The sequence below is a fragment of the Nyctereutes procyonoides genome, unplaced genomic scaffold, assembly GCF_905146905.1.
Source record: "Nyctereutes procyonoides isolate TBG_1078 unplaced genomic scaffold, NYPRO_anot_genome, whole genome shotgun sequence".
Taxonomy (NCBI): Eukaryota; Metazoa; Chordata; class Mammalia; order Carnivora; family Canidae; genus Nyctereutes; species Nyctereutes procyonoides.
The window spans coordinates 21,219,842-21,245,671 of record NW_026575160.1 but is presented as its reverse complement, the minus strand read 5'-3'; the positions used below and the strand labels follow the sequence as shown (position 1 = coordinate 21,245,671).

General features: G+C 34.9%; 1 protein-coding gene and 1 pseudogene across 1 annotated transcript in view; one reads left to right on the top strand and one right to left on the bottom strand.

Moving 5' to 3' along the window:
- SEPTIN7 (septin 7) overlaps positions 1–25,830 on the bottom strand; it is a 108,951-nt gene that overhangs the window by 43,570 nt on the left and 39,551 nt on the right. The window contains exon 2 of the mRNA XM_055314574.1: positions 716–822. Coding sequence (XP_055170549.1) covers positions 716–822 — 107 coding nt within the window. The remainder of the gene's footprint in view (positions 1–715; positions 823–25,830) is intronic.
- Positions 2,015–2,498, top strand: LOC129502781 (peptidyl-prolyl cis-trans isomerase A-like; annotated as a pseudogene).

The window sequence follows — 25,830 nt, the reverse complement described above, 5'->3', positions numbered from 1 at the left end:
TATGCAGTGTGGTCTATGGGTCAGCAGCAGCAGCAGCATCTATGATTTTTCAGAAATGCAGAATCTCAGCCCATCTCAGACCTACTAAAACTGAACTAAATTTAACAAGCTCCCAAAGGTGATCTGAACGCACACTGAAGACTGAGAAGTTCTAAACTAGACTATACATAACTTGGGAGCCTTAATGAATTACAATTACCATTCATCTATCATATGGTATTATCACTGAAAATATGGAACCCTGTATTTAAGTAACAATGGATTTTCTACAAATCATGTTTTCTCTATGTTGTCCATCAGAACATTCTGCAACAGTGGAAATACATCTAGACACATATGTCTACTGAGCACCTAAAATGTGACTGGTGTAACTGAGATACTAAATTTTAAATTTTATTTACTTTTATCTTATTCAAACTTAATAGCTAAATACAGCCAGTGCTACCATGTTAAACAGCATAACTCTAGGTTACTACATCACAGTATAATCTCTAGGAGGTTCCTAGGGACAAATTTAGAAGGTTCTAATCAAGATAATTCCTCTAACTACCTGTGCTCGCTCTCTTTTTAATCACCAATCAGGTTTGCCACTTTACATTGGCTGAGGCTAAATATAAAAGCTATCTCTAGGGAAGCATAATAAAAGGTATAGCATGTGTTTTTTGTGTTAACATTACTTCAGTTTATTATCAATTAACAATACTAACGTACATACCTGTACAGTCTTTTTTATTCTATGCGATGGACCTGGATACTCTGGAGAATACAAATCTGTGAGGAATAATGAGTTGATTAATGTTGACTTCCCCAGTCCAGATTCACCTAAAAGAAACGAGGGGATGGAGGGAAATGCGTTAAACTCAGCCATTTTATCAACCTCAAATATTCGACCAATACTACAATCAAACTTGCCTTATACAAGTAATTCCTGGTGGAACAAAGAAGTGACATTAGAACATATTGTAAAGATTCTGTATTAGAATAAGTTCTTTTTTCTCTTTCTTATCAAATTAGACTCATGCTTCCAAGGAATCATTTTAGCTTTGTAATTCTACGATCTGTGCTCTTTAACAGTAATGTATCTAATACAATAGTGTCCATTTTTAACAGTAATATATTCCTAAAGACCAAAGTTAGTTATGAAAGAAACACTCAAGTTGGATTATATATTACTGCCTCAGTGAAATAAAGCACAAAAGATGTTAGGTATAAGCATTTATTACAGTCAATAATTAATGAATGACCAAAAGAAATCATGCAACTATAAAAAGTAGCAATCTGCTGATAAAAAAGAAAAATTAATCACAATGCATCTCAGTATAAAAGTGAACCACAATTTACTCATCTATGTATCAATCAGCTTAAGTATAAAGGGTATCTTTCCATAAACCAAATTCCAAAAAAATCATAGGTAATTACTTTTTATAGTGCTTCTGATTGAGGTAAGAGGTAGGAATGAAAGAAGGTAGAACACAATTTCTACTTAGAGTCACATACTCTTTGACCTACCATGTCTAGTTTAGTACAACATATCAAATATGCAAGTCAAGTTTTATAAATAGCTTAAAGATATACGTCATACAGGCTAAATAAGTTAAAAATCATACTGTAATTACCAATTAATACAGTGCAGAATTAAAGAATCTAGTTATTGTTAACAGTTCAGTTAGTTTAATAGGCACCTTAAGCCTAAATAACTGATGTCACAAATAGTAATAATACTATTTCTGTCTAGGTTGAGTTCTTTCTTTTTATATTGGCTCTCAAGAAAGTTAAGATCCATACAAGGTTGTCACATTTTACCCCTCTGAATGAGGGGATGTCACTTTTTTCTAGATGTAAAAACTCCAGAAATTTCTAAGATAAATAAATTATAGGTTCATCATACTTGCTTTTTACTTAAATCTTACTGAATAAAGGAGTAAAGACTAGAATAAAACCCAAGTCTCTGGGGAATAATAAGAAATGTCTAGGTCTTGCAGATGCTGCTACCCCAGAACCACCCACACTAGCCATGGTCAATCCCACTGTGTTCTCAACATTGCTGTGGACAGTGAGCCTTTGGGATGCATCTCCTTCAGGCTGTTTACAGACAAAGTTCCAAAGATGGCAGAAAACTTTCATGGTCTGAGCAGTATGGAGAAAGGATAAAGGTCGCTGCTTTTATAGGATTATGTCAAGATTCATGTGCCAGGGTGATGACTTCACACGCCATATGGCACTGGCAGGAAGTCCATCTATGGGGAGAAATCTGATGATGAGAATTTCATCCTGAAGCACATGGCTCCTGGCATCTCATCCATGGCAAATACTGGACCCAACACAAACGCTTCCCAGTTTTTCAAATGCACTGCCAACAATGAGTGGTTGGATGGGAAGCATGTGGTCTTTGGCAAGGAAAAAGAGGCATGAATACTGTGTAAACCATGGAGCACTCTGGTTCCAGGAATGGCAAGACTAGCAAGAAGATCACCATTGCTGACTATGGACAAATCTAGTAAATCTGACTTGTGTTTTATAAGACAGAAAGACAGACAAAGACTGACAAAGACAGGGAAGAAAGAAAGAAAAGAAAGAAAGAAAAGAAAAAGAAAGAGAAAAAAGTATCTACAATATTTTCATTTAGAAACATAAATGAAAAATTTGAGTACTTGTAAAAATATTTTGGAATGTCAAATGTAAAAGTACACTATATTCAAAAATTAACATTGTAGTGACTAAAAGTATGTTTAGATCTTTGTTTCTTTTGGTGGTACAGGGTAGAAGAACAAGAAAAAGTAGGACAAAATGAAAGGCATGATGTAGGGGGGAAAAAGTTTGAAAGGTAACACATCAAAATGTTAATAGCAGTTACTACAAAGTAGAATTGTAGGTAAGATAAATTTTTGGGGAGGCAGCCCAGGTGGCTCAACGGTTTAGCGCTGCCTTCAGCGCAGGGCCTGATCCTGGAGACCCAGGACTGAGGCCCACATCAGGTTCCCTGCATGGAGCCTGCTTCTCCCTCTGCCTGTGTCTCTGCTCCTCTCTTTCTCTCTTTATGTGTCTCTCATGAATAAATAAATATTAAAAAAAAGATTTTTTTTTCTTAGCTTTCTACATTTCTGCATGCTCTAAATTTCCTTCACTAACTGTATTTTTATAATTAAAAAAGCACTCGAGTGTCAACTTCGCAAAATGACAGACTAAGAAGTTCCAAGCTTTCACAGAAAAATCAAAATCAACTAGAAACTGGCTGAATTAACCTTATAGGAGCTCTGGGAAAAGTCAAAGATTTACAACAACCAAATAAATGCCTAGTCAAGAAAATGTCATGAACAACAAAGTTTAGGTCATTTTCATTTGTTCTTGCCCTATTCTCTATATGGTAGGCCTGGGACTGAAGGAGAGAGCAGCCCAGTCCAGTTCCACATTTTCCCCTCAAACCAAATGGAATAGGGCTGACTTAAAACATTCTAACCTCTCTAGGGTCTGCCAGAAGGAACTGATCTGTCTTGTCTAACTGGAATTTTAAGTAGAAGCAGCACTGGACACTAATGGTGGAAGCTAAGAGGGACTATAAACCCATAGATGCCTGGCACAGAAAAGCAGGGGGGAATAGATACAATAGACACCTAAGGCCCTAAGAAGAAGCTAGAGTGAGATCCCTTGGAGAATTAAGACATTCAAAAGTAGCCATGAACACAGAGAGAACTAAGAAATTCATACAGGCCCAGGCCAAACTTTCACTGCAGGCTGATCTATAGGCTCAGGAACATGCTCAGCCAATCATCAGATAACTGCCCTGATATCTTGGCAGTCTGCAAAGATGGGGAAAGGTGACTGTTGTTCCAAATGCACATTTTTCAACAACAACAACAGGAACAAAAATCACAAGGCATGCAAATAAACAGAAAAACAAAGTCGATAGAAAGGAACAAAACAAATTCCTGGAGAACAGGAACATCCCAATTTCCCCCCATTCAGTTTACATTATTTTTCCTTAGGTACTCTTTGTCATCAAAACTGCCAAACAACCTTTTGAGATAGTTATTTACCACTGAGGAAAAAGACCTCAGGGATGTTAAGTGACTTGCCAAAGATAATGTAGCATTTTAGTGTTATAACTCAGACTAAAGTCCACCCAATCTTCTTTCTTCCAAATTCAAGAATTCCGACTCCCAAGTAATAATGCTGGCCTAAGTATTTGGGAAATAAATTTACAAACAGACATTCACAAAAAACTGGTATTAAATTCTATCAAGCATTTCTATCTACCAATTAAGGTTCAGAGAGTTCCCTATAGTTTAAATTAGGATAAACGTTAAAAATCTTTAGAAATGCACAAGTTAAAACATCTTATCTTTTCCACTTAATGGATGTGCAACCTTTACCATTATATGCAATCTCTTGGCTCAGTATGCTTATCACCAAAATGAAGAAAACACTACTTACTGAGAAGTGAACAATAAAGAAATAAAATTAACATCTAGTATACATTCTTTTCATATGGTAATACCCAGGTTTTAAATTCAGAAAACTTCCTTTCCAATTAGTCCAAATCAAGGTTTTACTACTTACCCCTCTTCCTCACAAACATGATTTGTCAAGAAAACTAATTTCCTCAAAAAATGGCTATCTTTAAAATATGATCACTCACCAAAAAAATCAAATTTCAAACTGTTTTATAAATGCCAACTAAAGCCAGCTTTTAAGTTTCCATACTTGTTAGCATTTCTATTTTAGGGTCTTTACTTCCCACCTTGATTTTTATGATCATAATTACTTTGGAAAGAAATCTGATCAATTTCTTCACCTAAGTTTTAAAGGAGGTGGGTGTAAATTTCATATTTGGGAATTATATTGTCATAGCTGATTTAATACCTATGTTTTTTTCCTCCATCATAAAAAAATTGAATAATATAGTAATTATACGTACATATGTTTATAGACTTGCCTTCAACCCTTAAACAAACGCTCACAGAAAGTTATTTTACAGTTGGTAAATAAAATATGTAATGAAAATACATAATAAAGAAGTATATATATGACTAGAGAACTTAGGCTCATGATTTTCCTATTAAAGAACAAGACTATTTGCTTTTTGTTTTTGAGCAATTCTTGTTTTGGGAACAATGATCAAGACTGCTCCCTTAACTCTAAATACCATGTATCTTATGATATTCTAAAACTTCAAAATACTGTCTGCTTTTTTTATACTCACTAAAAAATCAGAAAACACCTATGTATACTTTCACTTATGATTTTTTTCCTCTAGTAAACTTTTTCTCTATCTTCACTGAAACTCCTGCTATTTATTATATGAAGTAGTAGCTTGTATACTCTGAACTAAAAGTTAGCTTTGGTCAATTTTTGACATGTTGGGCAGGAGGTATCTAAATATCCTAAGTATATCTAATATATTAATATATCTAATAATATCTAAACATAACTTTCATCCATTCTTAGACACTCACATTGAAATTAAAGCTTTAAGATTCAAATCTTATGTGATGTCCCTGAAGGTTGGTTTTAACAACAAAATATAGCTATCTTGCTTAAAATCAAGACGAACAATTCAGGAAACTTTACCATTATGGAGATTTAAAAAATATCAGAGTAGATTATTAGTGAGCATATAGACAGAAGTAGCGGTAGCTAACCTTCAATTTAAAAGGAAATAAGTTTCCTATTGAACAGCTCATTCTGTATATTTTATATTCTTTTAGACTGATTTACAATGTAAACCATAACTATGGTAACTAGGTGATCTGTCAAAATAAACACAACAAATAATACAGAGTATCATTTGGCCAAGGAAAAGAATTTCAGAATCCAATTTAATATTGTTCACATATAACTGGTTTCCTCTAGCTCTCCTCTCCACATTATGCTTATACCTGCTTCTAAATTATTTAGACTTATTTCCAAGTTGTTCTAGGCAAAGTAAAATTTTTTTCACAAACTGTTCAATTTAATTTGGAGATATACATTTCCCCCATCAATGTTTCTAAAAATGAGCATCTCTCATAGTCAAAATGTGTATTTATTGTGCTATTTTTCTCACCACCTTTTTGGAGTTTTTTTTTAATTATTTTATTTTTTCATAATGTAAGTGTACTCTTTAATCCTCATCTCTTATTTCCTCCATCCCCCCACTCTACCTCCCCTCTGGCATCATCAGTTTGTTCTCTATAGTTAATAGTCTAATTCTTGATTTGTCTTTTTCCCTTTGCTCATTTGTTGTTTCTTAAATTCCACATGTGAGTGAGATCACATGGTATTTGTCTTTCTCTGATTTCACTTAGCATTATACTTTCTAGCTCTAGCTCTTGCCATTTTGCAAATGGCAGAGTTTCATTTTTTATGGCTGAATAATATTCCATTATATATAAATTATAATTGTATAATATATAATAGAATATTAGAATATAAAGTATGTATACTGTATGTATATTTATAATACATACACTATATACATAATATATATATATAATATATACTTTATCTGATCTTCTTTATCCATTCATCTACTAACACTTGGGCCCATGGTTAGTAATGCTGTTATAAACTTAGGAGTGCATATATCTCTTTGAATTAGTGGTTTTGTATTTTTGGGGTAAACACCTGATGTGCTATTATTGGATCGTAGTGTAGTTCTATTTTTAACTTTTTGAGGAACCTCCATACTGTTTTCCATAGTGGCAGCACCAGGTTGCATTCCTACAACTGAGGATTCATTTTTTTCCACAATAATTGTTGTTTCTTGTGTTTTTGATTTTAGCCATTCTGACAAGTGGGAGATGGTATCTCATTGTGGTTCTGACTTGTATTTCCCTGATGATGAGTAATGTGCATCTTCTCATGCCTTTTGGCCATCTGGATGTCTTCTTTGGAGTAATGTCTGTTCATGTCTTCTGCCCATTTTTGAATTAGATTGTTTTTTGGGTATTGAGCTCTATCAGTTTTTTATATATTTTAGATAATAACCTTTTATCGAAAATGTCATTTGCAAATATCTTCTCCCATTCAGCAAGTTTGACTTTTAGGCTTTTTTTTCTTAAGATTTCATTTATTTAATCGAGAGAGAGAACGTGAGTGGCAAAGGCAGAGGGAGAAGCAGGCTCCATGCAGGGAGCCCAATGCGGGACTCGATCCTGGGACTCTGGGAACAGAGCTGAAGGCAGACTCTCAACTGCTGAGCCATGCAGGTGTCCCACCTTTTAGTTTTATTGACAGTTTCCTTCAACTGTGCAGAAACTTTTTGTTTTGATGGTCCCAACATTTTTTTGCTTTTGTTTCCCTTGATTCAAGAGACATAACTAGAAAATTGTTGCTATGACCAATGCCAGAGATTACTGCCTGTGCTATCTTCAAGGATTTTTATGGTTTCAGGTCTCACACGTAGGTCTTTAAGCCATTCTGAGTTTATTTTTGTGTATGGAGAAAGAAAGTGATTCAGTTTCATTCTTTTGGATCTAGCTGTCCAGTTTTCCCAGTATCATTTGTTGAACAATTTTTTTCCCATTGTATATTCATTCCTCCTTTGTTGAAGATTAACTGACCACATAATTGTGGGTTTCTTTCTGGGTTTTCTATTCTATTCCATTATCTATGTGTCTATTTTTTGTCGATACAATACAGTTTTAATTATTACCACTTTTTCATATAAGTTGAAATCTAGAATTGTGATACCTCCAGTTTTTTCTTTTTAAAGACAGCTTTCACTAACCTCCGGTTTTTTTTCGTTTTCAAGACTGCTTTCACTATTCAAGGTCTTTTGCAAGTTCCATACAAATTTTAGGATTTTTTTGTTCTAGTTATATGAAAAATGCTGTTGGTATTTTGATAGGATTGTATTAAATCTACAGATTGCTTTGGGCAGTGAAGACGTTTTAACCATATTTGTTCTTCCAACCCACAAGCATGAAATGTCTTCCCATTTCTTTCTGTTGTCTTGAATTTCTTTCAGCAGTGTTTTATAGTTTCTAGAGTACAGGACTTTTACCTCTTTGGTTAAGTTTATTCTCAGATATTTTATTATTTTTGCTATTATAAATGGGATTGTTTCCTTAATTTCACTTTCTGCTGATTCATTATTAGTATATACGAATGTGAAATATATCCATACATTGATTTTGTATCCTGCAACTATACTGAATTCATTTATCAGTTCTAACAGTTTTTTGGGGTTTACTCTACTTATCTCAAATCTGATTATATGCTTCATAAACTATATATAAACTATATCTTGGAATCAAGGAATAAGATCAAAACACTTCTTCCCTCAAACTCAAACTTAATTAGAAGAGCCAAATCTAAGGAAGAAGACCTTAATTATTTTTTTCCTAAACTTCAGAATTTGACATTTAATTTTTAGAATGAGTTACTCTGTACTAAAATGATTTCTGTTTTTCTCCTAATTTGTGGGACTACAATGGAACAGGAAATTTTAAACAAAAAGAAGGTAACTAAGACCATCTCCGTCCCGTCCTAACTCATGAGGTGAAGGAACAAAGCTCCCCCAGAGAAAGTTACAAACTGTAGGAGAAAAGGTCCTTCAAGATCCAAGTTTCATTCAGGACAAGGACACTGAAGGAATGTACTAAGTAGCAGTTAAGAATTCAGTATAAGGTACGGTGTTGAATGTACAATGAGAGATCCAGATGAAGGACTAGAAAGGTTGGTGAGATAGCTGAAAAAGGGATGAGAACCTTAAAGGGGAATACAGGAGAGAACCCAACACAGTGACAAAGGAAGACTAAATGTTAGGTATGGAGGCTTTAATACCTTCTTAAAGAAAGGAGGGGATGTTCTCATTGATGACCTAGAATGGAAACTCAGAGCTCTGATTTGGACCCAAGCTTTCTTTCCCTTATAATAATATTTTCTAGTTTCAAATCTTTCTAAAACAAACATGTATTTTCCTCATTATGAATAATCAAAAAGCATATTGCAAAATAGGTAACATTACAGAGAACTTAAATTCGAACAAGTTAATTTTTAATTATCTAAAAACTAACTAAAACTTTTAGTTAGTTTGCTCTCCATCATGCATCCCCATCATGCATAAGATCACAATCAATAATTCACAAATACAGTCCCAGGTGGACAAGAAATCCATGACCATTTGACTAATGATATCCTCTCATAATAATTTTTCTTTTACTTGCCCTGATAAAGACTCTAAGATCATACTGAAAACTGAAAATTGTTGATTTTTTTTTTAATTTATTTATTTGAGAGAGAGAGCATGCAAGAGGGAAAGAGTGAGAGTGAAAGAACAGGAGCAGGGGGAGGGAGGAACAGAAGGAAAGGGAGAAGCCAACTCCCTGCTGAGCAAGGAGTTAGACATCAGGGGGCTTAATCCCAGGGTCCTGAGATCAGGACCTGAGCTGAAGGTGGATGCTTAACTGACTGAGCCACCCAGGTGCCCCAATAGTGTCAAATTCTGATTGTAAAATATCCTTAGAAAGCAATGTGAAATATTACATAATGCTTTGAATGAAATACAATTCTGTAAATATCTATTAATCACCTACTATGTAGCAGGCACGAGGAGTTAAAAGGGCAAAATAAGACATAACTCCAATTCTCACTGAACTTACAGACTAGTAGGAGAGACAAACAAATAAGTAAAGGCTATGAACTCTATATTTAGATATGTTTAGGTGGTAGAAAACACAGAAGAATAACTTCTAAATCAGATGAGAGTTAAAGGAAGTTTCCAGAAAGAGGTAACAACAAAGTTGGACTTTGAAGAACAAATAAAAACTTGCAAAATAAAGAAATATACAGAAAAGGAAGAACTCACAGACAGAAAACAGAAGTCTGAATCAATGCAATTTAATTGGTAAAATATCTATGTTTGGGTTTTAGCTTAATAGCTACAGAATCAGTCTCCAGGGCCAAGGCTTGGGAACCAAAAGTGATTTTGCTTTGCAGCTAAAGGTAGGTGAACCACTGGCCTGCACACTGAGAGGGGAAGGCTTTAGAAGAAGAAAAGAAAAAAGAAGAAGAATTTAAAACATACCTGGGGCTAAAATGGGGGGGGGGGTAAAAGTAAGAGGGAAAACCCTTATAACTTAAAGATTTTTGTTTTAAACAACTAGCAGAAGCAATATTATAGTGGTTATTAGCATAGCATTTAATTTCAGGCTTTCTGGATGAGAATTTTAACTTTATAGCATGATTACAGCAAGTAAGATACTTGAATTTTTATCTTTCTTTGCATACCAAATTAAACATAATACATGAATTATGAGAAATAAACTAGATAATACATATGAAACCTAAGCATGTGCCTAGTACACAGTAAGCACTCAGTAAGAAGTACTTTTGGGGGGCACCTGGGTGGCTCAGTGGTTGAACATGTCTACACCGTTGGCTTGGGTCATGATACTGGGGTCCTGGGATCAAGTCCCACATAGGGCTCCCTGCATGGAGCCTCCTTCTCCCTCTGCCTGTATCTCTGCCTCTCTCTGTGTGTCTCTCATGAATGAGTAAATAAAATCTTTTTTAAAAAAAAAGGCACTTTTTCTGTGATATCTTTTTATGTAATGCTTTTGTCTCTTTATTAGTCTCTTCTTTTAAATTTAAATTCAATTTGCCAACAAGAACTCCCAGTGCTCATGACATTACATGTCCTCCTTAATGCCCGTTACCCGGTTACCTTATCCCCCCATGTGTCTCCCCTTCTACAGCCCTTTTGTTTCCCAGAGATAGGAGTCTCTCATGGTTTGTCATCCTCTAATTTTTCCCCACTCAGTTTTCCCCCGCTTCCCTTATGGTCCCTTTCACTAATTTCTTACATTCCACATATGAGTGAAACAATGATAGTGGTCTTTCTCCAACTGACTTATTTCACTCATCATAATACCCTCAGAGCTCCATCCAGATTGATGTGAATGGTAGATATTCATCCTTTCTGATGACTAATATTCCATTATGTATATATATATACCACATCTTCTGTATCCACTCATCTGTTAAAGGATATCCCAGCTCCTTCCACAGTTTGGCTATTGTGGACATTGCTGCTAAGAACATTGGGGTGCAGGTGTCCTGTTGTTTCAATACATCTGTATCTTTAGGGTAAATACCCAGTAGGGCAATTGCTGGGTCATAGGGTAACTCTATTTTTAACTTTCTGAGGAACCTCAACACTATTTTCCAGAGTGGCTACACCAGCATGCATTCCCACCAACAATGTAAAAGGGTTCTCCTTTCTCCACCAACATTTGTTGTTTCCTGTCTTGTTAATTTTAGCCATTCTCACTGGTGTAAAGTGGTATCTCGATGTGGTTTTGATTTGTATTTTTCTGATGACAAGTGATGTGGACCAGTTTTTCATGTGCTTGTTTGCCAGGTGTAGATCTTCACTAGAGAAGTGAAGTGGGTGTTAAGTTTGATTGGTTCTTTATAGATCTTGGATAGCCCTTTATCTGATATATCATCTGCAAATATCTTCTCCCATTCTGTAGGTTGCCTTTTAGTTTTATTGACTGTTTCCTTTGCTGTGCAGAAGCTTTTTATCTTGACTAAGTCCCAATAGTTTATTACTGCTTTTGTTTCCCGTGCCTTTATAGACATATCTTACAAGAAACTGTTGTGGCCAAGGTCAAAAAGGTTGCTGCCTGTTTTCTCCTCCAGGATTTTGATGGATTTGTCTCTTGTTTAGATCTTCATCCATTTTGAGTTTATCTTTGTGTATGATGGTCCAGTTTCATTCTTCTGCATGTAGCTGTCCGATGTTCCCAACACCATTTATTGAAGAGACTTTTTTCCAGTGGATAGTCTTTCCTGCTTTGTCAAAAATGAGTTGACCATAGAGTTGAGGGCCCATTTCTGGGTTCTCTATTCTATTGACCCATGTGTCTGTTTTTGTTCCAGTACAACCATGTACAACCATGCTGTATTGATGATCACAGCTTTGTAATACAGCCTGACGTCAGGCATTGTGATGCCCCCAGCTTTGTTTTTCCTTTTCAACACTCCTCTGGCTATTTGGGATCTTTTCTCGTTCCATACATATCTTAGGATTATTTGTTCCAACTCTGTGAAGAAAGTCCATGGTATTTTTTTAAAAAAGATTTATTTATTTATTCATTCAGAAAGAGCAAGAGAGAGGCAGAGACACAGGCAGAGGAAAAGCAGGCTCCGTGCAGGAAGCCCGATGTGGGACTTGATCCTGGGTCTCCAAGATCACACCCCGGGCTGCAGATGGCGCTAAATCACTGCGCCACGGGGGCTGCCCAAGTCCATGGTATTTTGATTAGGATTGGATTAAATGTGTAAATTGCTGTGGGTAGCATAGGCATTTTCACAATATTTATTCTTCCTGTTCAAGAACATGGAATGTTTTCCCATGTATTTGTGTCTTCCTCAATTTCTTTTAGAAGTGTTCTGGGGCAGCCCCGGTGGCTCAGCAGTTTAGCGCCCCCTTCTGCCCAGGGCGTGATCCTGACGACCCGGGATCAAGTTGGGCTCCCTGCATGGAGCCTGCTTCTCCCTCTGCCTGTGTCTGTGTCTCTACCTCTCTCTCTCTCTCTCTGTGCCTCTCATGAATAAATAAATAAAATCTTAAAAAACAGAAAGGAAGTGTTCTGTAGTTATTAGAGGTCTGTGATATCATTTAATGAGATTAAGAATACAGGAAAATGTGAGAAGAAACAGGATGAATTAAGATAAGGACATTTAAGACCCCTTTCAAATTAAAAGTCAGAGATTTTTACATCAATACAGACTTAGATAAATGAAAAGTCACTTAACAACTTCAATCTAGACCTTGTAGATTTTAAAAGCCAACCTTTAAAGGATGGGTATAGGGCAGCCTGGGTGGCTCAGCAGATTAGCACCACCTTTGGCCCAGGGCGTGATCCAGAGACCTGGGATCGAGTCCCACGTCAGGCTCCCTGCATGGAGCCGGCTTCTCCCTCTCCTGTGTCTCTCTGCCTTTCTCTCTCTGTGTGTGTCTCATGAATAAATAAAATCTTTAAAATATATATATTTAAAAAAATAAAGGTGGGTATAAATCTTAAAACAGGCATGGATGAATTAGCAAAAATAGAAGCAAATTTATATACAAGTGTACACCATTTGTTCCTATGTACAATGCACTGCAGTAGAGAGTTAGGACACAAAGATTTAAAAAGAAGTATTCATTCTTATCCCTCTCTACCATACACACCCTCATACAAATCTATACACATATCCAAACACATACTCTCTATCTGGGTGGGAGAAAATTACAATTTACCATTTCATTCAAACATGGTATAATGAAGATATGTACAAGGCACTAGAGCACATAGGAGTGGCAAGAAACCTAAGACCAATATGGATCAGGGAAAAGTTTCCCAGGGAAGTAAAACCTAAATTTTGAAAGGTGAGTAGGATTTATACAGTACTCCCAATATTCCCAAAATGGAACAAAATTTGGCCTAAAAACCTAGACAACTTCAACTTTCTTAAATATGGCACCTTGTTTCAACTACCCAACATAGGTTCTTAGCTGCACAACACCGTATCAACTGTCTGTTGTGAATGGTTGCTACCACAAGGGTCCTGAGGAGAATACCCAAATAGGCAAGGTTGGTATGTAGACATGTTGTAACTGCTACTCATGCTAACCTAGTTGCTCAAAGATACCAGAGTAATATTTTCCCTAAAGCGAGGAGGATTTGAATTTAAGACCATTCTAAACATGGCTTCAGAGTCTGAGTCACGTGGTAGCTTCTTATATGTCTCTCTAAGGGTAATGACTCTTGTTCTTTCCTTGTTCCTGCTGACTGAAATTTAATCATGATGCTGAGAGTGGACTTAACCATCGGACACTCTGAAATATCTTGGGAGGAAAGAACATGCCCAATGAAGCAACAAACAAGGAAATATCTGGTACACTAAGAACTTAAAGCAGAGCTATCACTTCAATCCAGAACTATACAACTCTGGATTTTGAAACAGAGGAAAAATAAATTTCTTTTTCATACACTTTATTTTAAGGTTCCATTATTTATAGTCAAATTTAAACCAAATAATAAGACAAGCAAATGTAACAACAAAACCCTCAAAGTCTCATTTCAGAAAGAGAAAAAATTAAAGACACAAACTACACAAGATTTTAAAAAAATACATTTTTTTAAAGATTTTATTTATATATTCATGAGAGACAGAGAGAGAGAGAGGCAGAGACACAGGCAGAGGGAAAAGCAGGCTCCATGCAGGGCTGCCCTAAAAAATACATTTTTAAGAATATTAATGCAATAAACAACATATCAACAAAATACATACTATTATGTATGAATTAATGCAAGAAGAGCCAGAAATTCAGTGTTAAGTTGTTGCTGTTTCCTTAGATTCTACTAATTCTCTCATTTACAAACTTTATATTGATTTCAAAGTTTCAAATGATAAAGGCGAGAATAAAAATAGCAACAAAATTTTTAAAAATGTACAAGGCATAAACTTAGAAACGATGAGTTAACAATATCCACAGTGAAAGACTGATAGGCCTCTTAGGTACCGATAAACCAGGTGGTTAAAAAATGGAAATGCTCTGAATAATTAATATACTTGTCAAAAGTAAATTCAAAATTCCTACCCAGAGAATGAACATATTTTCTAATCACCTACAGATTACTGATAGAATGTAATCATATATCTGACTACAAAGAAAATCATGTAATACTGAAAAATACGGAAATCTATGCATCATATTCTCTGACTACAACACAGTTCAACTAGAAATTAACAAGGGCACCTGGGTAGCTCAGGCGGTTAAGCGCCAACCTTCAGCTCAGGTCATAATCCCAGAGTCCTGGGACCAAGCCCCATGTCAGCCACATATTGAGCTCCCTAATCAGCGGAGAGTGTCCTTCTTCCTCTCCCTTTTTCTTCTCCTTCCCTCTGCTCATCCTCTCTCTCAAATAAATAAATAAAATCTTTAAAAAAAAAAAAAAAAGAAGAAGAAATTAACAACCAATGAGTAACACAATCTACCTGCCCATACAGACATAAAACAGTATTTCCCTTTAACTTATCTGAAAAACTATGCAAACAAAATGAGTCCTATATATAAAAACCTAAGAGCTATGACTAAAGTGGTGTTCAGAGAAAAACTTGTGCTTAAATAAGCCTAAAGAAAATAGATTAAGCTTTAGAGTGGCTCTTGGTGAAACTGTAAACTGGTATAGTTTCTGACAAATATATACTATGGAACACCACAATTCCAAAGAATGAGGCAGCTCCATATGTACGGATACAGATGTATGCACAATATATTAAGTGATGGGGGGTACCTTTGCAGAACAGTATTTCCAGTATGGTACCATTTATATATATATATATATATATATATAAAAGAAATCTACAAGGGAATGACTGACAAACATAAAATCACAGGAAAATGCCAGAAAATTTGTGACAACTTAATGATGCCACAAGAAGAGGGACTGATACTGAAAGAAAAAAAAAAAGGAACTTCATTTTTTTGCTAAATATCTTTAGACTTTACATTTTTTAGAAAACTAAAATGTTTATTTTTATAAACTTTTCTTTTTTGAGGAGGAATAAATATGTGAGACATAGCAGAATGTAGTAGAAGGTTGGCAACACAATGACTCTAAAAGGTTCTAGCCTCAAAATAAATAAAAAGGAATGCTGAATGTAGTGAAGCAGTATCTGATTCTGGACATTAAATTATTAATTCCTACTTATATTTAGTAGAGTAAAATTTACTTCCATACCAAGATATCAAATATCCTACAATCATAAGACAAAATGTAACAGCCTTGTCCTAATACTCTCAAGGTGACTTAAAACTACAATCAATTCTTAGGGCACCTGGTTGACTCAGTCAGTGGAGCATGTGACTCTTGATCTCCAAAGTTGTGGGTTTAAGCCAAGTTAGGTATAGAAATTATTTAAAAATAAAATCTTAAAAAAACTAAAATCAATTTTTGTTCAATTTTTGTGCTTTACTAAAGGGAAAGTAGTAGTGCCATGAATGCAAAATAAAAGAGAGATAAAATTAGTCCCATCAACTCAAACTCTAACACAGAATTTGTGTAAACAACCTCAATCAAGTATTTAGGAAACATTTTAGAAGAGCACAATTCAGAATTCTACATCCTAGCTTAAGAAAACAAAATTATTCAATAAAACACAAAGAGAATGCCTGTGACATTTTACATTATTTCTTTATATGTATGAAAGATGTAATATTTTCTATTTCTTATAACTAATATTTTAAGATTTGTTAAATGATCCAAATTAACAACTATTTTACATTTATTTGACTTTGAAATGCATTATATATGTTCGGGAAAAAAGTCATTATCTTTCCCTCATTTTACTGGACTTTAAGAAATAATTCGATTTAAAATTTTTTCTGTTCTTGGGACACCTGGGTGGCTCATCAGTTGTACATCTGCCATCAGCTCAGGACTCTATCCCGGAACTCCCTACATGGAGCCTGCTTCTCCCTCTGCCTATGTCTCTGCCTCTCTGTGCCTCTCATGAATAAATAAATAAATCTTTAAAAAATAAATAAATATAAAATGTTTTGTTCCTGTTAAAACAAAATATTGTAATATTTATAATTAAATATGTTGAACACTTTAAGAAAATTCTAAAGTAAGAGTAACTGAGTTTATAATATTTCACCAATACTTAAACCTTAAAAGCAAGTTAAAATAATTCAGGTCCTCTTTGAAACCCAGCCCATGAAAGTCATGCATATTCCATCATTCAAGAATACTAAATTTCAAGCCAAACATTCATGAAATGTTTGTTCAAAAGGTTTTGAAAAAAGTCACATCAATAATTACAACAGTTAGGGTCATGTTCCGTTAGGTCCTTGGGATTATAAAGGCTCTCAGAAGTCTTATAATTAAAGAAACTGTTTATCTTTGTTATACCCACCAGCTCCTCAACTTTGCAGCCCTAGAATATTTCCCCCAACACCTTAAAATATCTAATAACATCTAACATATGAAACGTATGTTGAGATATTATACTGTGTTCTTATAAATTATTTTTCCTTAATCATATATAGTTATAGGACCTAATAAAATAATAGTATTGTCTTAGTTGTAGTTAAGTAAAGCATACATAGCTTAAACCTTGAGGATTTTTCATTTGATTATAGCACAAAAACACTGAAGCACCGATGCTCCTCAGTTTTATCAATTAGTGTCTTAGAAAAACTCACTTCATTACACAAGCTATGTAATGAACACACATGTGGTTTTATTATCAACATCAATTTGCTAATTACGTAGAGTCTTAGAACATTAGAACTAGAATAGTCCTTAGAGATACAAATCAAACCATTTAAACATTAGAAAATTAAGCCAAATAGAAGTTAACTAATGCCAAGAGCACAGCTAGGTGCGAGAACCAAAACATCCCTGTTCCAATCTCCAAGTGCTGGGATTCATGTTAATCTTCTAAAGGAAGTCTCTTGAGATTCTTCATGGACTCTCCCAATGGATAGCTGTTTTCAAACTTATTTTACCACAGTTGACAGAAAATAGAGAAGCCTCTTCTACATGTATTCTGCATCAAAACCCAATTTACACATACAAGTATATTTATCTGTATTATATAAATGTACGTGCATACAAATTTTAAAGTTCCATGGAATAATATTCATGTTAAGCAAAATATATTCTATTTTCAAATCATTTCTATTTTTCATTTTTTTAAATGACTCACTAAGCTGATATAATGATCCAGTTTGAAAACACCTGCCAAGGAGGATCCAAAGGTCCGTTCAAATAAATAATCTCACTCCCAACATCCTACAACTTCTCCATCCCAGCAGCTATTCTCTGACGAACTATTACAATCAACAGAAAACAAAGAATATAAATAATTTCATTGTATGATTATTATTAACAGCTGCTAAATGTCAGAATTGGGGATATTTTTGCCCTCAAAAATTTAATGTTGAGAAACAAGTACAGGAGTTATACCTAAGGAACACTTCAGTACAGCTTGAAGAATCAAGGAATACTTCACAAAGCAAGCAACACTTCACTAAGACATGCACAGGAACTAACAAAGCAAACCAGTGAACATCTAAAAAATGCTTAGTGTGGAATGACTTTTTAGAAAGGTGGAATCTCCAACCTCTGGTTTAGCATTTGGAAGAGAAAAGAAAGCATAGGAAGACAAATAAGTTTAGGAGTAAGGAGGATAAAAATTACTTTTAGAGAAATAAAAGGCATCTATTAAGAGTAAAAAGGCAACTGAATACAATTTTAACTAGAGACAAAACTAATAAAATAAAAATCAAGGGGCATACACAAAGTTTCACAAGTATCAAGGGTTTTTGCTTTTCTTTAAAAACTGCAACTGGAAGTCACAGGCAATAAATTATAGGTAAAGCTTTATTAAAGAGTAAGGACATGGAATGCCACTGAGCAAACACAATCAAAGAAAAGGCCTTACATTAAAGGACTGGCTAATGCTTTGTTAAAATAAAACGGTTATGGTATTATTTTTGATTCCCTGCTCTGATAGGTTTCATTAACTGAACAAGTACGCTTGCTGTCAGATAAGCATATTCTGCATTATGCTGTAATAAACAAACCTGGATCCTAATTTCTTATCTGTCACCAGGAGCTTAATGACATGGAACAGGTTTTATCCGTCTCTAGATTTTCAGGTACTAGAATAGCATCTGGCACTTTGTAGGTGGTCATTAAATTGTACTAAAAAAAAAAAATGAATGGAGAATGCAAAGAGAAAACGTTGCCCTATGAGGTAGAATTTGATCAAGACCGTGAATGAGATATCCAACAGTAACAGAATTTCAGAGAACTGAGAATTTCAACAGCCTAGAAAAGAAGTCATATTTCAATGAGGCTTTGAGGGTTGGAGGAGCATTTCAACTATCTGGAATATGTGTAGGTATAAGGGACCACTTTTAACCATCCTGCAGCAACAGTGTGGGAAAGTAAGCAAAGGATTTATTACAAACAGGATCTTTTACTTCTTTCAGGAGGTCTAACCATGTTGGAATTTAAACAAGAGGAAAGCCTGGTGCTTGAGAGATGCTGTAGACCACCTTGTAGAATTTTTCTATCTTGTTCATTGCTTGCCTACTCTTGTTTATCCTGGGGTTTAAAATCTGTTTTATACAACTTCAAATACTAAACTGACCACAATACAGTATGTGACCTTAATCAAAATAAGAAAATAAACTTATTTTAATAAAATTTATTTATTAGCACAGGAAGTAACATTTAAAAAGATCTCAAATGTTACATATTATTAAGATATAGGTATTCATTTCAGCTGAGGTAGAGATGAGACAGTGTCACACTACATTCAGTTCTTAACCAAAATGCACCAATGTCATTTAAGCAGCTATTTCAAAACAGAAGACTATACTCCACCCCAGAACTAAAGCCCAGAATATCCAGGCAAGTATTTCCATAGGGAGATGCTTCCCAAAATTTGAAAGGTAGATGAAATTTTAAAACTCTAGTAAGTATCTGATTAACAGAGAAAATGCCAGATTCACTAACATTTAAAGATGGCCAGTGAAAGGGATGTTTAAAAAAAAAAAAAAAAAAAAACCAGATAAACCAGGAGGCAGCATCACAAAAAAAGAGAGAAAGAATTGCAAGGAAAAAATAATCAACAATTCAAAGAGGTTAAAGTGGCCCAGGGACAATGAGAAGTCCTCTTACTGACCTTTAGTAAAAGCAGTTCTGTGTTAAGAGAAACCAAATGGTAAGGAATTGCAAAATGGATGGGAAATTAAAAAGTACAGATTTATTCTTTCTTTACATCTGGCTGAGAAACAAAGAGAAGATGCCACTCATAAGAAAAATAAAAATATGTTATAAAGGGAGGGGAATATTCTTTGTTTTACCTTTTACTATGCTTATCTATGAAGATTTAATCTATCAAGAACAGTCTAGACTACACTAAATACTGATTATTTCTTGCAAGGTATTCCATTAACATGTGATTTGGGATTTGCTATAAGACTATTTCACCTCTTCAAAATGTATTAGGACTGATGTACAGACTAATACTAAAATGCAAGCTGAACAGGTCCCCTACGACCTGGTCCTGCAATTATCTAAACAAGGTTTACTTATTTTAATTGCAGTAAGCACTTAAGCACTAAGAGCTAAATAATAATTCTGCTGTGTAGCCAGTAGCAAACATTCCAACCAGCCACTCAATAATTACCTCATCCACTGAGTCAAAAAACTCACTTGCCAAGTGTCTAAAGCTGGGAGGTCTTAAGGAGGATGTTTATGAAATTTCTTGCTATACTTAGATAAAAGTACTCTTTATACAGCTCAGTTTAAGCAGTTAACTACCTTTTTTTTTTTTTCTTATCCTCCTGTTACAAAAAAATCTAAATGTCTACTTGGAAATTTTTTCTTGATCATTTCAAAAATGGATTACCACATTTTAGTTAAAATGTACTGCCTTTACTTAGGCTAGGGTCTGCAATTTTTCCTAGATTGTACATCAAGCTTCTGTTAAGTTCTTCTACTAAACTGAAAAAGAGCTGAAATTGACAGATACTCTTTACAAGCTCTCCTCACATACTCCTCTAAAGTCTTCATATTACTGCCTAAGTTCTAATGATCGGTAAACATTCCCTCTTAAAAATCAAGTACTCTTGTGAATACTAGTAGTCCTTTGTATCTTGGTGGGGGGAAAAAAAAATCAGGCTTCTCCTCTAATTTCTAGTCATGACCAGCGTTCACTAAGGAAATAAGTGCTTTAATTTGGAGGAAAATTGGGACAGTTTGAAATGTGTTCATCAGAGAAGGTAAGGATTTTGTGGGAATATCAAAGTGGAGGGCTTTATGAAACTAGAGGGCAGCTTAAAGCCAATGGCCACACTAGACAGTAAGTAAAAGGAAAATATCAGCAAAGGAAACAGAAACATACTAAAGAAAGGATTTTACTTGGAGATCTAGTGGACAGAAGTGGTGAAGCAATGAACGGATTTATTCTTGAGCTGGGAGCGCATTCTATAAAGTGGTTCTGAAGAAGTGGCCTTCAAAGCCAAAGTGGGTAATCTTTAGTCATTTGAACTACATGCCTGACTTACTCTTTCAAGTTCTATAAATCTTATATACCAAAATTTATACACTAAGGACCAGTGGTGGGTTGTATGAATTATATTGGTGATTGTGTTAATCTGTCTCACCAGTATTTCTTAAAACAAACCAAAACAAAAATCATGACTATACAAAGAAATTGTCATTAGTGGTGTAAATATGTTTAATAAAAAGCTAGACAAAAAATTTCACATCAATAATTAAGGGCCTATAAGTTAAAGCACAGAATCTCTGTATAATACTAATTTAGCAACATCATTTTCCTTTATTTGGCATTTTAAAAAGATTTCTACTCAATTCTGCCAAGAATAAGATGAAATAAGCATTAGCACATCTGTGATAACTCTAAGTTGGTATAACATTTTTAGTTTGCATTCTTTACCATGTCATCTACTTTCAGAAATCAAACACACAAGGGAAAAACACCGCAATAATAGTTGGGGGGAAGAGGGGAATCTTTTAGGTACTACAACTACAATGGACACAGGCTAAGTATACTATGATACACTCATAAAAATAAAGTTAATCAGCCATTGAGAATTAGTTTTTATTTTTTATTTTATCTTACCAAAATCTTTATCTCTCAAGTTTTATTTAAATCCTAGTTAACATATAGTGCAGAGTATAATTTACTGACTTGTTACTTACATATAACATTCAGTGCTCATCACAACTGTTTTAAGTATTAAAGAGGGTGCTTGTGATGAGAATTAGTTTTTAAAAACCTGTTTGACATGGAAAAATGCTTGCCTTAGTATTAGATGAAGGAAGAATATAAAATGAATATAGCACTACAGCTATGCATAAGAAACACAAAAAATACACCAAAATTAGTAATAATGATTTCTTCTTTCTTCTTAAAACATTCCATCTGCTCCTCTGTATTACATTCCTAATGGAAAACTATTTTTTAACAATAATTTTCTATAGGAAAATATTTTAAAACCGCATCTTAATGTTATATCAAAAAATGAGTTATCAAAAAATACAACTACATTTCAATGTATATATATATATACATTTGTGTGTGTATATATATATATGTATACACACAAAAAAAATATATGATTTATTTCCTTTCTCTGGACATTAAAGTAGACTTACAGCAGGGCTCTTTAAACTTTAGAACTGGGAGTGAGGGCCATTCTTGTCAAAATTCAGACTTCCACATGATTTTTTTTTAAAGATTTTATTTATTCATTTGAGAGAGAGAAAGCACACACAAGAGCAGGGAGAGAACCAGAGAGAAAAAGAATCTCAAGCAGACTTTCCATGCTATGGAGCTCAACTCGGGACCCAATCCCAGCACTCTGAGATCAGGACCTGAGCCAAAATCAAGAGCTGGATGCTCAACTGACTGAGCCACCTAGGTGCCCAGGAAGTCCAGATGATTTTGATTAAAGAAGTCAGGGTAATAGACTGAAAACAATCAAATGTAGTTCATTTAATTTCTTCATTTATTTGCCCTTTTAGATGACTAAAATTTTATGTTTCATCCTTAATCAAAATTATCTATAATGATGGCATGAGCCAAAAATACTGTTAACTACTGAATGACACCAAATCTGATTAAAACATGATTCAATAACAAAAGCAAACACCAACCTATATGAGAAAATTTAATTTTAAGACTCAAAATTAAAATCTTTTTTGAAAGCGGGGGGCGGAGGGGGGCAGTCAGGGCAGAGGGAAAAAGAGAATCTTAAGCAGACTCCATGCCCAGCAATGGAGTCCAATACAAGGCTCGATCTCAGGACCCTGACATCATGACATAAGCCAAAATCAAGAGTCAGACACTTAAGCAACTGAGCCACCCAAGTGCCCCTCAAAATTAAAATCTCGATGTCAACCTAAAAACAATCCCTAAGATTCTTTATATCACCGACATTAAGTACCTGACACACTCAAAGGAAAATAAGATACTCAAAAGGTTTGCAAATGACAGAATTAATGCTGCAGCAACTATAAAGTGTACCCTTAATTAGTAGTGTCACATAAGTAACTTGAGCAAAACACTAAACTTCATATCTTTACTGAAATGCACAGAACAGGCATGTGCAAAAATCATATTTTGTTAACAAGAATGCAAGCTACCTCAAAACGGGAAATAACAAATTCTCAACTATCTTTCAAATTAACGAAGTCTGACTTTCACTAGAAAAGAGCTTTGCTGCTATACTGAATTGCAAAGTAAAAGGATAACATATGTGCCATGAATGTTTATAATCAAAGGAATTCAACCAATGCAAAAGTCCAAAGTAAAAATTAATCAAGTATTTAACCTCTTAGGTACTATATGTTCTGAACCACCCCTGATCTTTCTTTTGTCTTCATCACAGATATTTGATCTTAACACTAAAGTCTTAAAGAATGCACTAAGTATATGCTTAAAATTAATATTTTAAGTAAAAATATTTTAAGTAAAAATTTGATTTTAATATTTACAGGTTTATTAGATACATTATATATACAAAAATATGTATATATTCATATACACAATTATCTCAAGCTGTCTGTGAGACAGGAGCAGTTAGTTACACATAGCACACAGCATTACTCTCCAACTGTTTCCATTCTACCACCATCCCAAATACTCAGATTCTTAGGGGATATGTCTCTCTCTTTTTTAATCTTAGCCCTATGCCTGACTTAGAAAAACTAGGTAAATTGTTTGCTGTGATAAGAAACCAAGATTCAAAGGGATCTACTCAAGGTCATTAAGCTCATGTGCGGCAGAAATTAGAGTTTAAAACTAGGGTAAGTATATACTGTTTTAGTGTAATAGCTGCTGTACTAAGTATTATAAGGTAGATTTCCATTAAATATAAAACCTGATTTTCACTGTATGCTAAAAACATAAAAAGCGTAACTGTAACTTGCTTCTAAAAAGTTGCCAAAATAAATTATACATTTGAAATTTAAGTACAACAGGGAGTTACTGGTTTCAGAACTCTATCCCATCAGGTAAATAAAATGTTATCCCCATTAAGCCCAAATAAATCCCCCGACTCTTTACATGGCACTCTAAATGTATACTACACCAAAGCATTTATTAAATTAAATTGTTATTAGTAGCATGCATTTCCCTGAGAATTCCTTTGAGGATTGAAGTGGTCATTTTCCTTTTCATATTATATGCTTAATCCATAATTCCTAGTACTTTATTGCTGATCAGCTGTGTCCGGTAAATTACTGATCATTCAGTTAAAATCTATTCTAAGGACCATGACAACATACTATGAAAATCTCACCATTATGCTTTCCTGTAATTATTGCCACTTGCAACATAATAAGCAATTCACAGTCTATTATAATCACTTTAGTTAAGAATGAACCACAAATCATGATCCACATTTGATTCCTTGACATGTACTATCTATCATCTGCTTGAGGGTCCTAAGTGCAAGAACAGAACTCCCAAGGTTTTCTTCCTTCTAAATATTAATCTATTTGTCACAATTGTTAATAAATCTGCAGGTCATCCAAAAGTTCTACAAGCTCAGTTTGCCAAAATGTATGTAAATATAGCCAATGGTACCTCTACAACACTACACACACCTGCAAATAATTTTCATTTATTTCCAAGCTAAATTTTCCAGAGTTTTATCCTCGTTAGTCATTTTTTTCTCTAGCAGCCACAAATTATAATTTTACTACTTTTTTTTTTAAGATTTTATTTATTTATTCATAGACACAGAGAGAGAGGCAGAGACACAGGCAGAGGGAGAAGCAGGCTCCATGCCGGGAGCCCGACATGGGACTCGATCCCGGGCCTCCAGGTCACACCCCAGGCTGCAGGCGGCGCCAAACCGCTGCGCCACTGGGCTGCCCCATTTTACTACTTTTTTAAGCATCAAAAAAAATCAAATTATTTCTTCTACTCATATGCCAGTTAATTCTGTAATTAGGGGCAGCCGGGTTGGCTCAGCGGTTTAGCGCCACCTTCGGCCCAGGGCCTGATCCTGGAGACCCCGGATTGAGTCCCATGTCAGGCTCCCTGTGTGGAGCCTGCTTCTCCCTCTGACTGTGTCTCTGTCTCTGTCTCTCTCTCTGTGTGTGTCTCTCATGAATAAATAAATAAAATATTTAAAATAAAATAAAATTTAAAAAAAAATCTGTAATTAGTTTTTTTAAAGGATTTTTTTTAAAGAATATCCTTTATTTTTATTTATTTATTTATTTTTATTTACTTATGATAGTCACAGAGAGAGAGAGAGAGAGGCAGAGACACAGACAGAGGGAGAAGCAGGCTCTATGCACCGGGAGCTCGATGTGGGATTCGATCCTGGGTCTCCAGGATCGCGCCCCGGGCCAAAGACAGGCGCCAAACCGCTGCGCCACCCAGGGGTCCCTGTAATTAGTTTTTAAACCCTTCAAAGTTATTTCACCTATTTCTCTTCTACTTTCCTCCCTGAAAATTCAGTCCAAAAATTATTATCTAGGTCAAAGAAAGGAAGGTGACCATGTTGGATGGAGAGCTATGGTGGCCCAAGAGCAGTGTGTCAGAGACAGCAAAATGAAAATAGCTTCCAAAGGGGTCCTGGGAAAAGGCCTAAACCTAAACAGAATGAGGAGGTCATCTCTATGAGAAGACCAGTGTGGCATGGGGTGTCACAGCACTTGAGAAGGGTGAGGAGGACCACTGAATCAGAGCAAAGAGAGGAGGAACCTGGGGAATATAGCTGATAAGTTAAATACAGGGGGAACTGATCAAGTAAGTAAACATATTAGGATAGTGGTTTCTTACCTC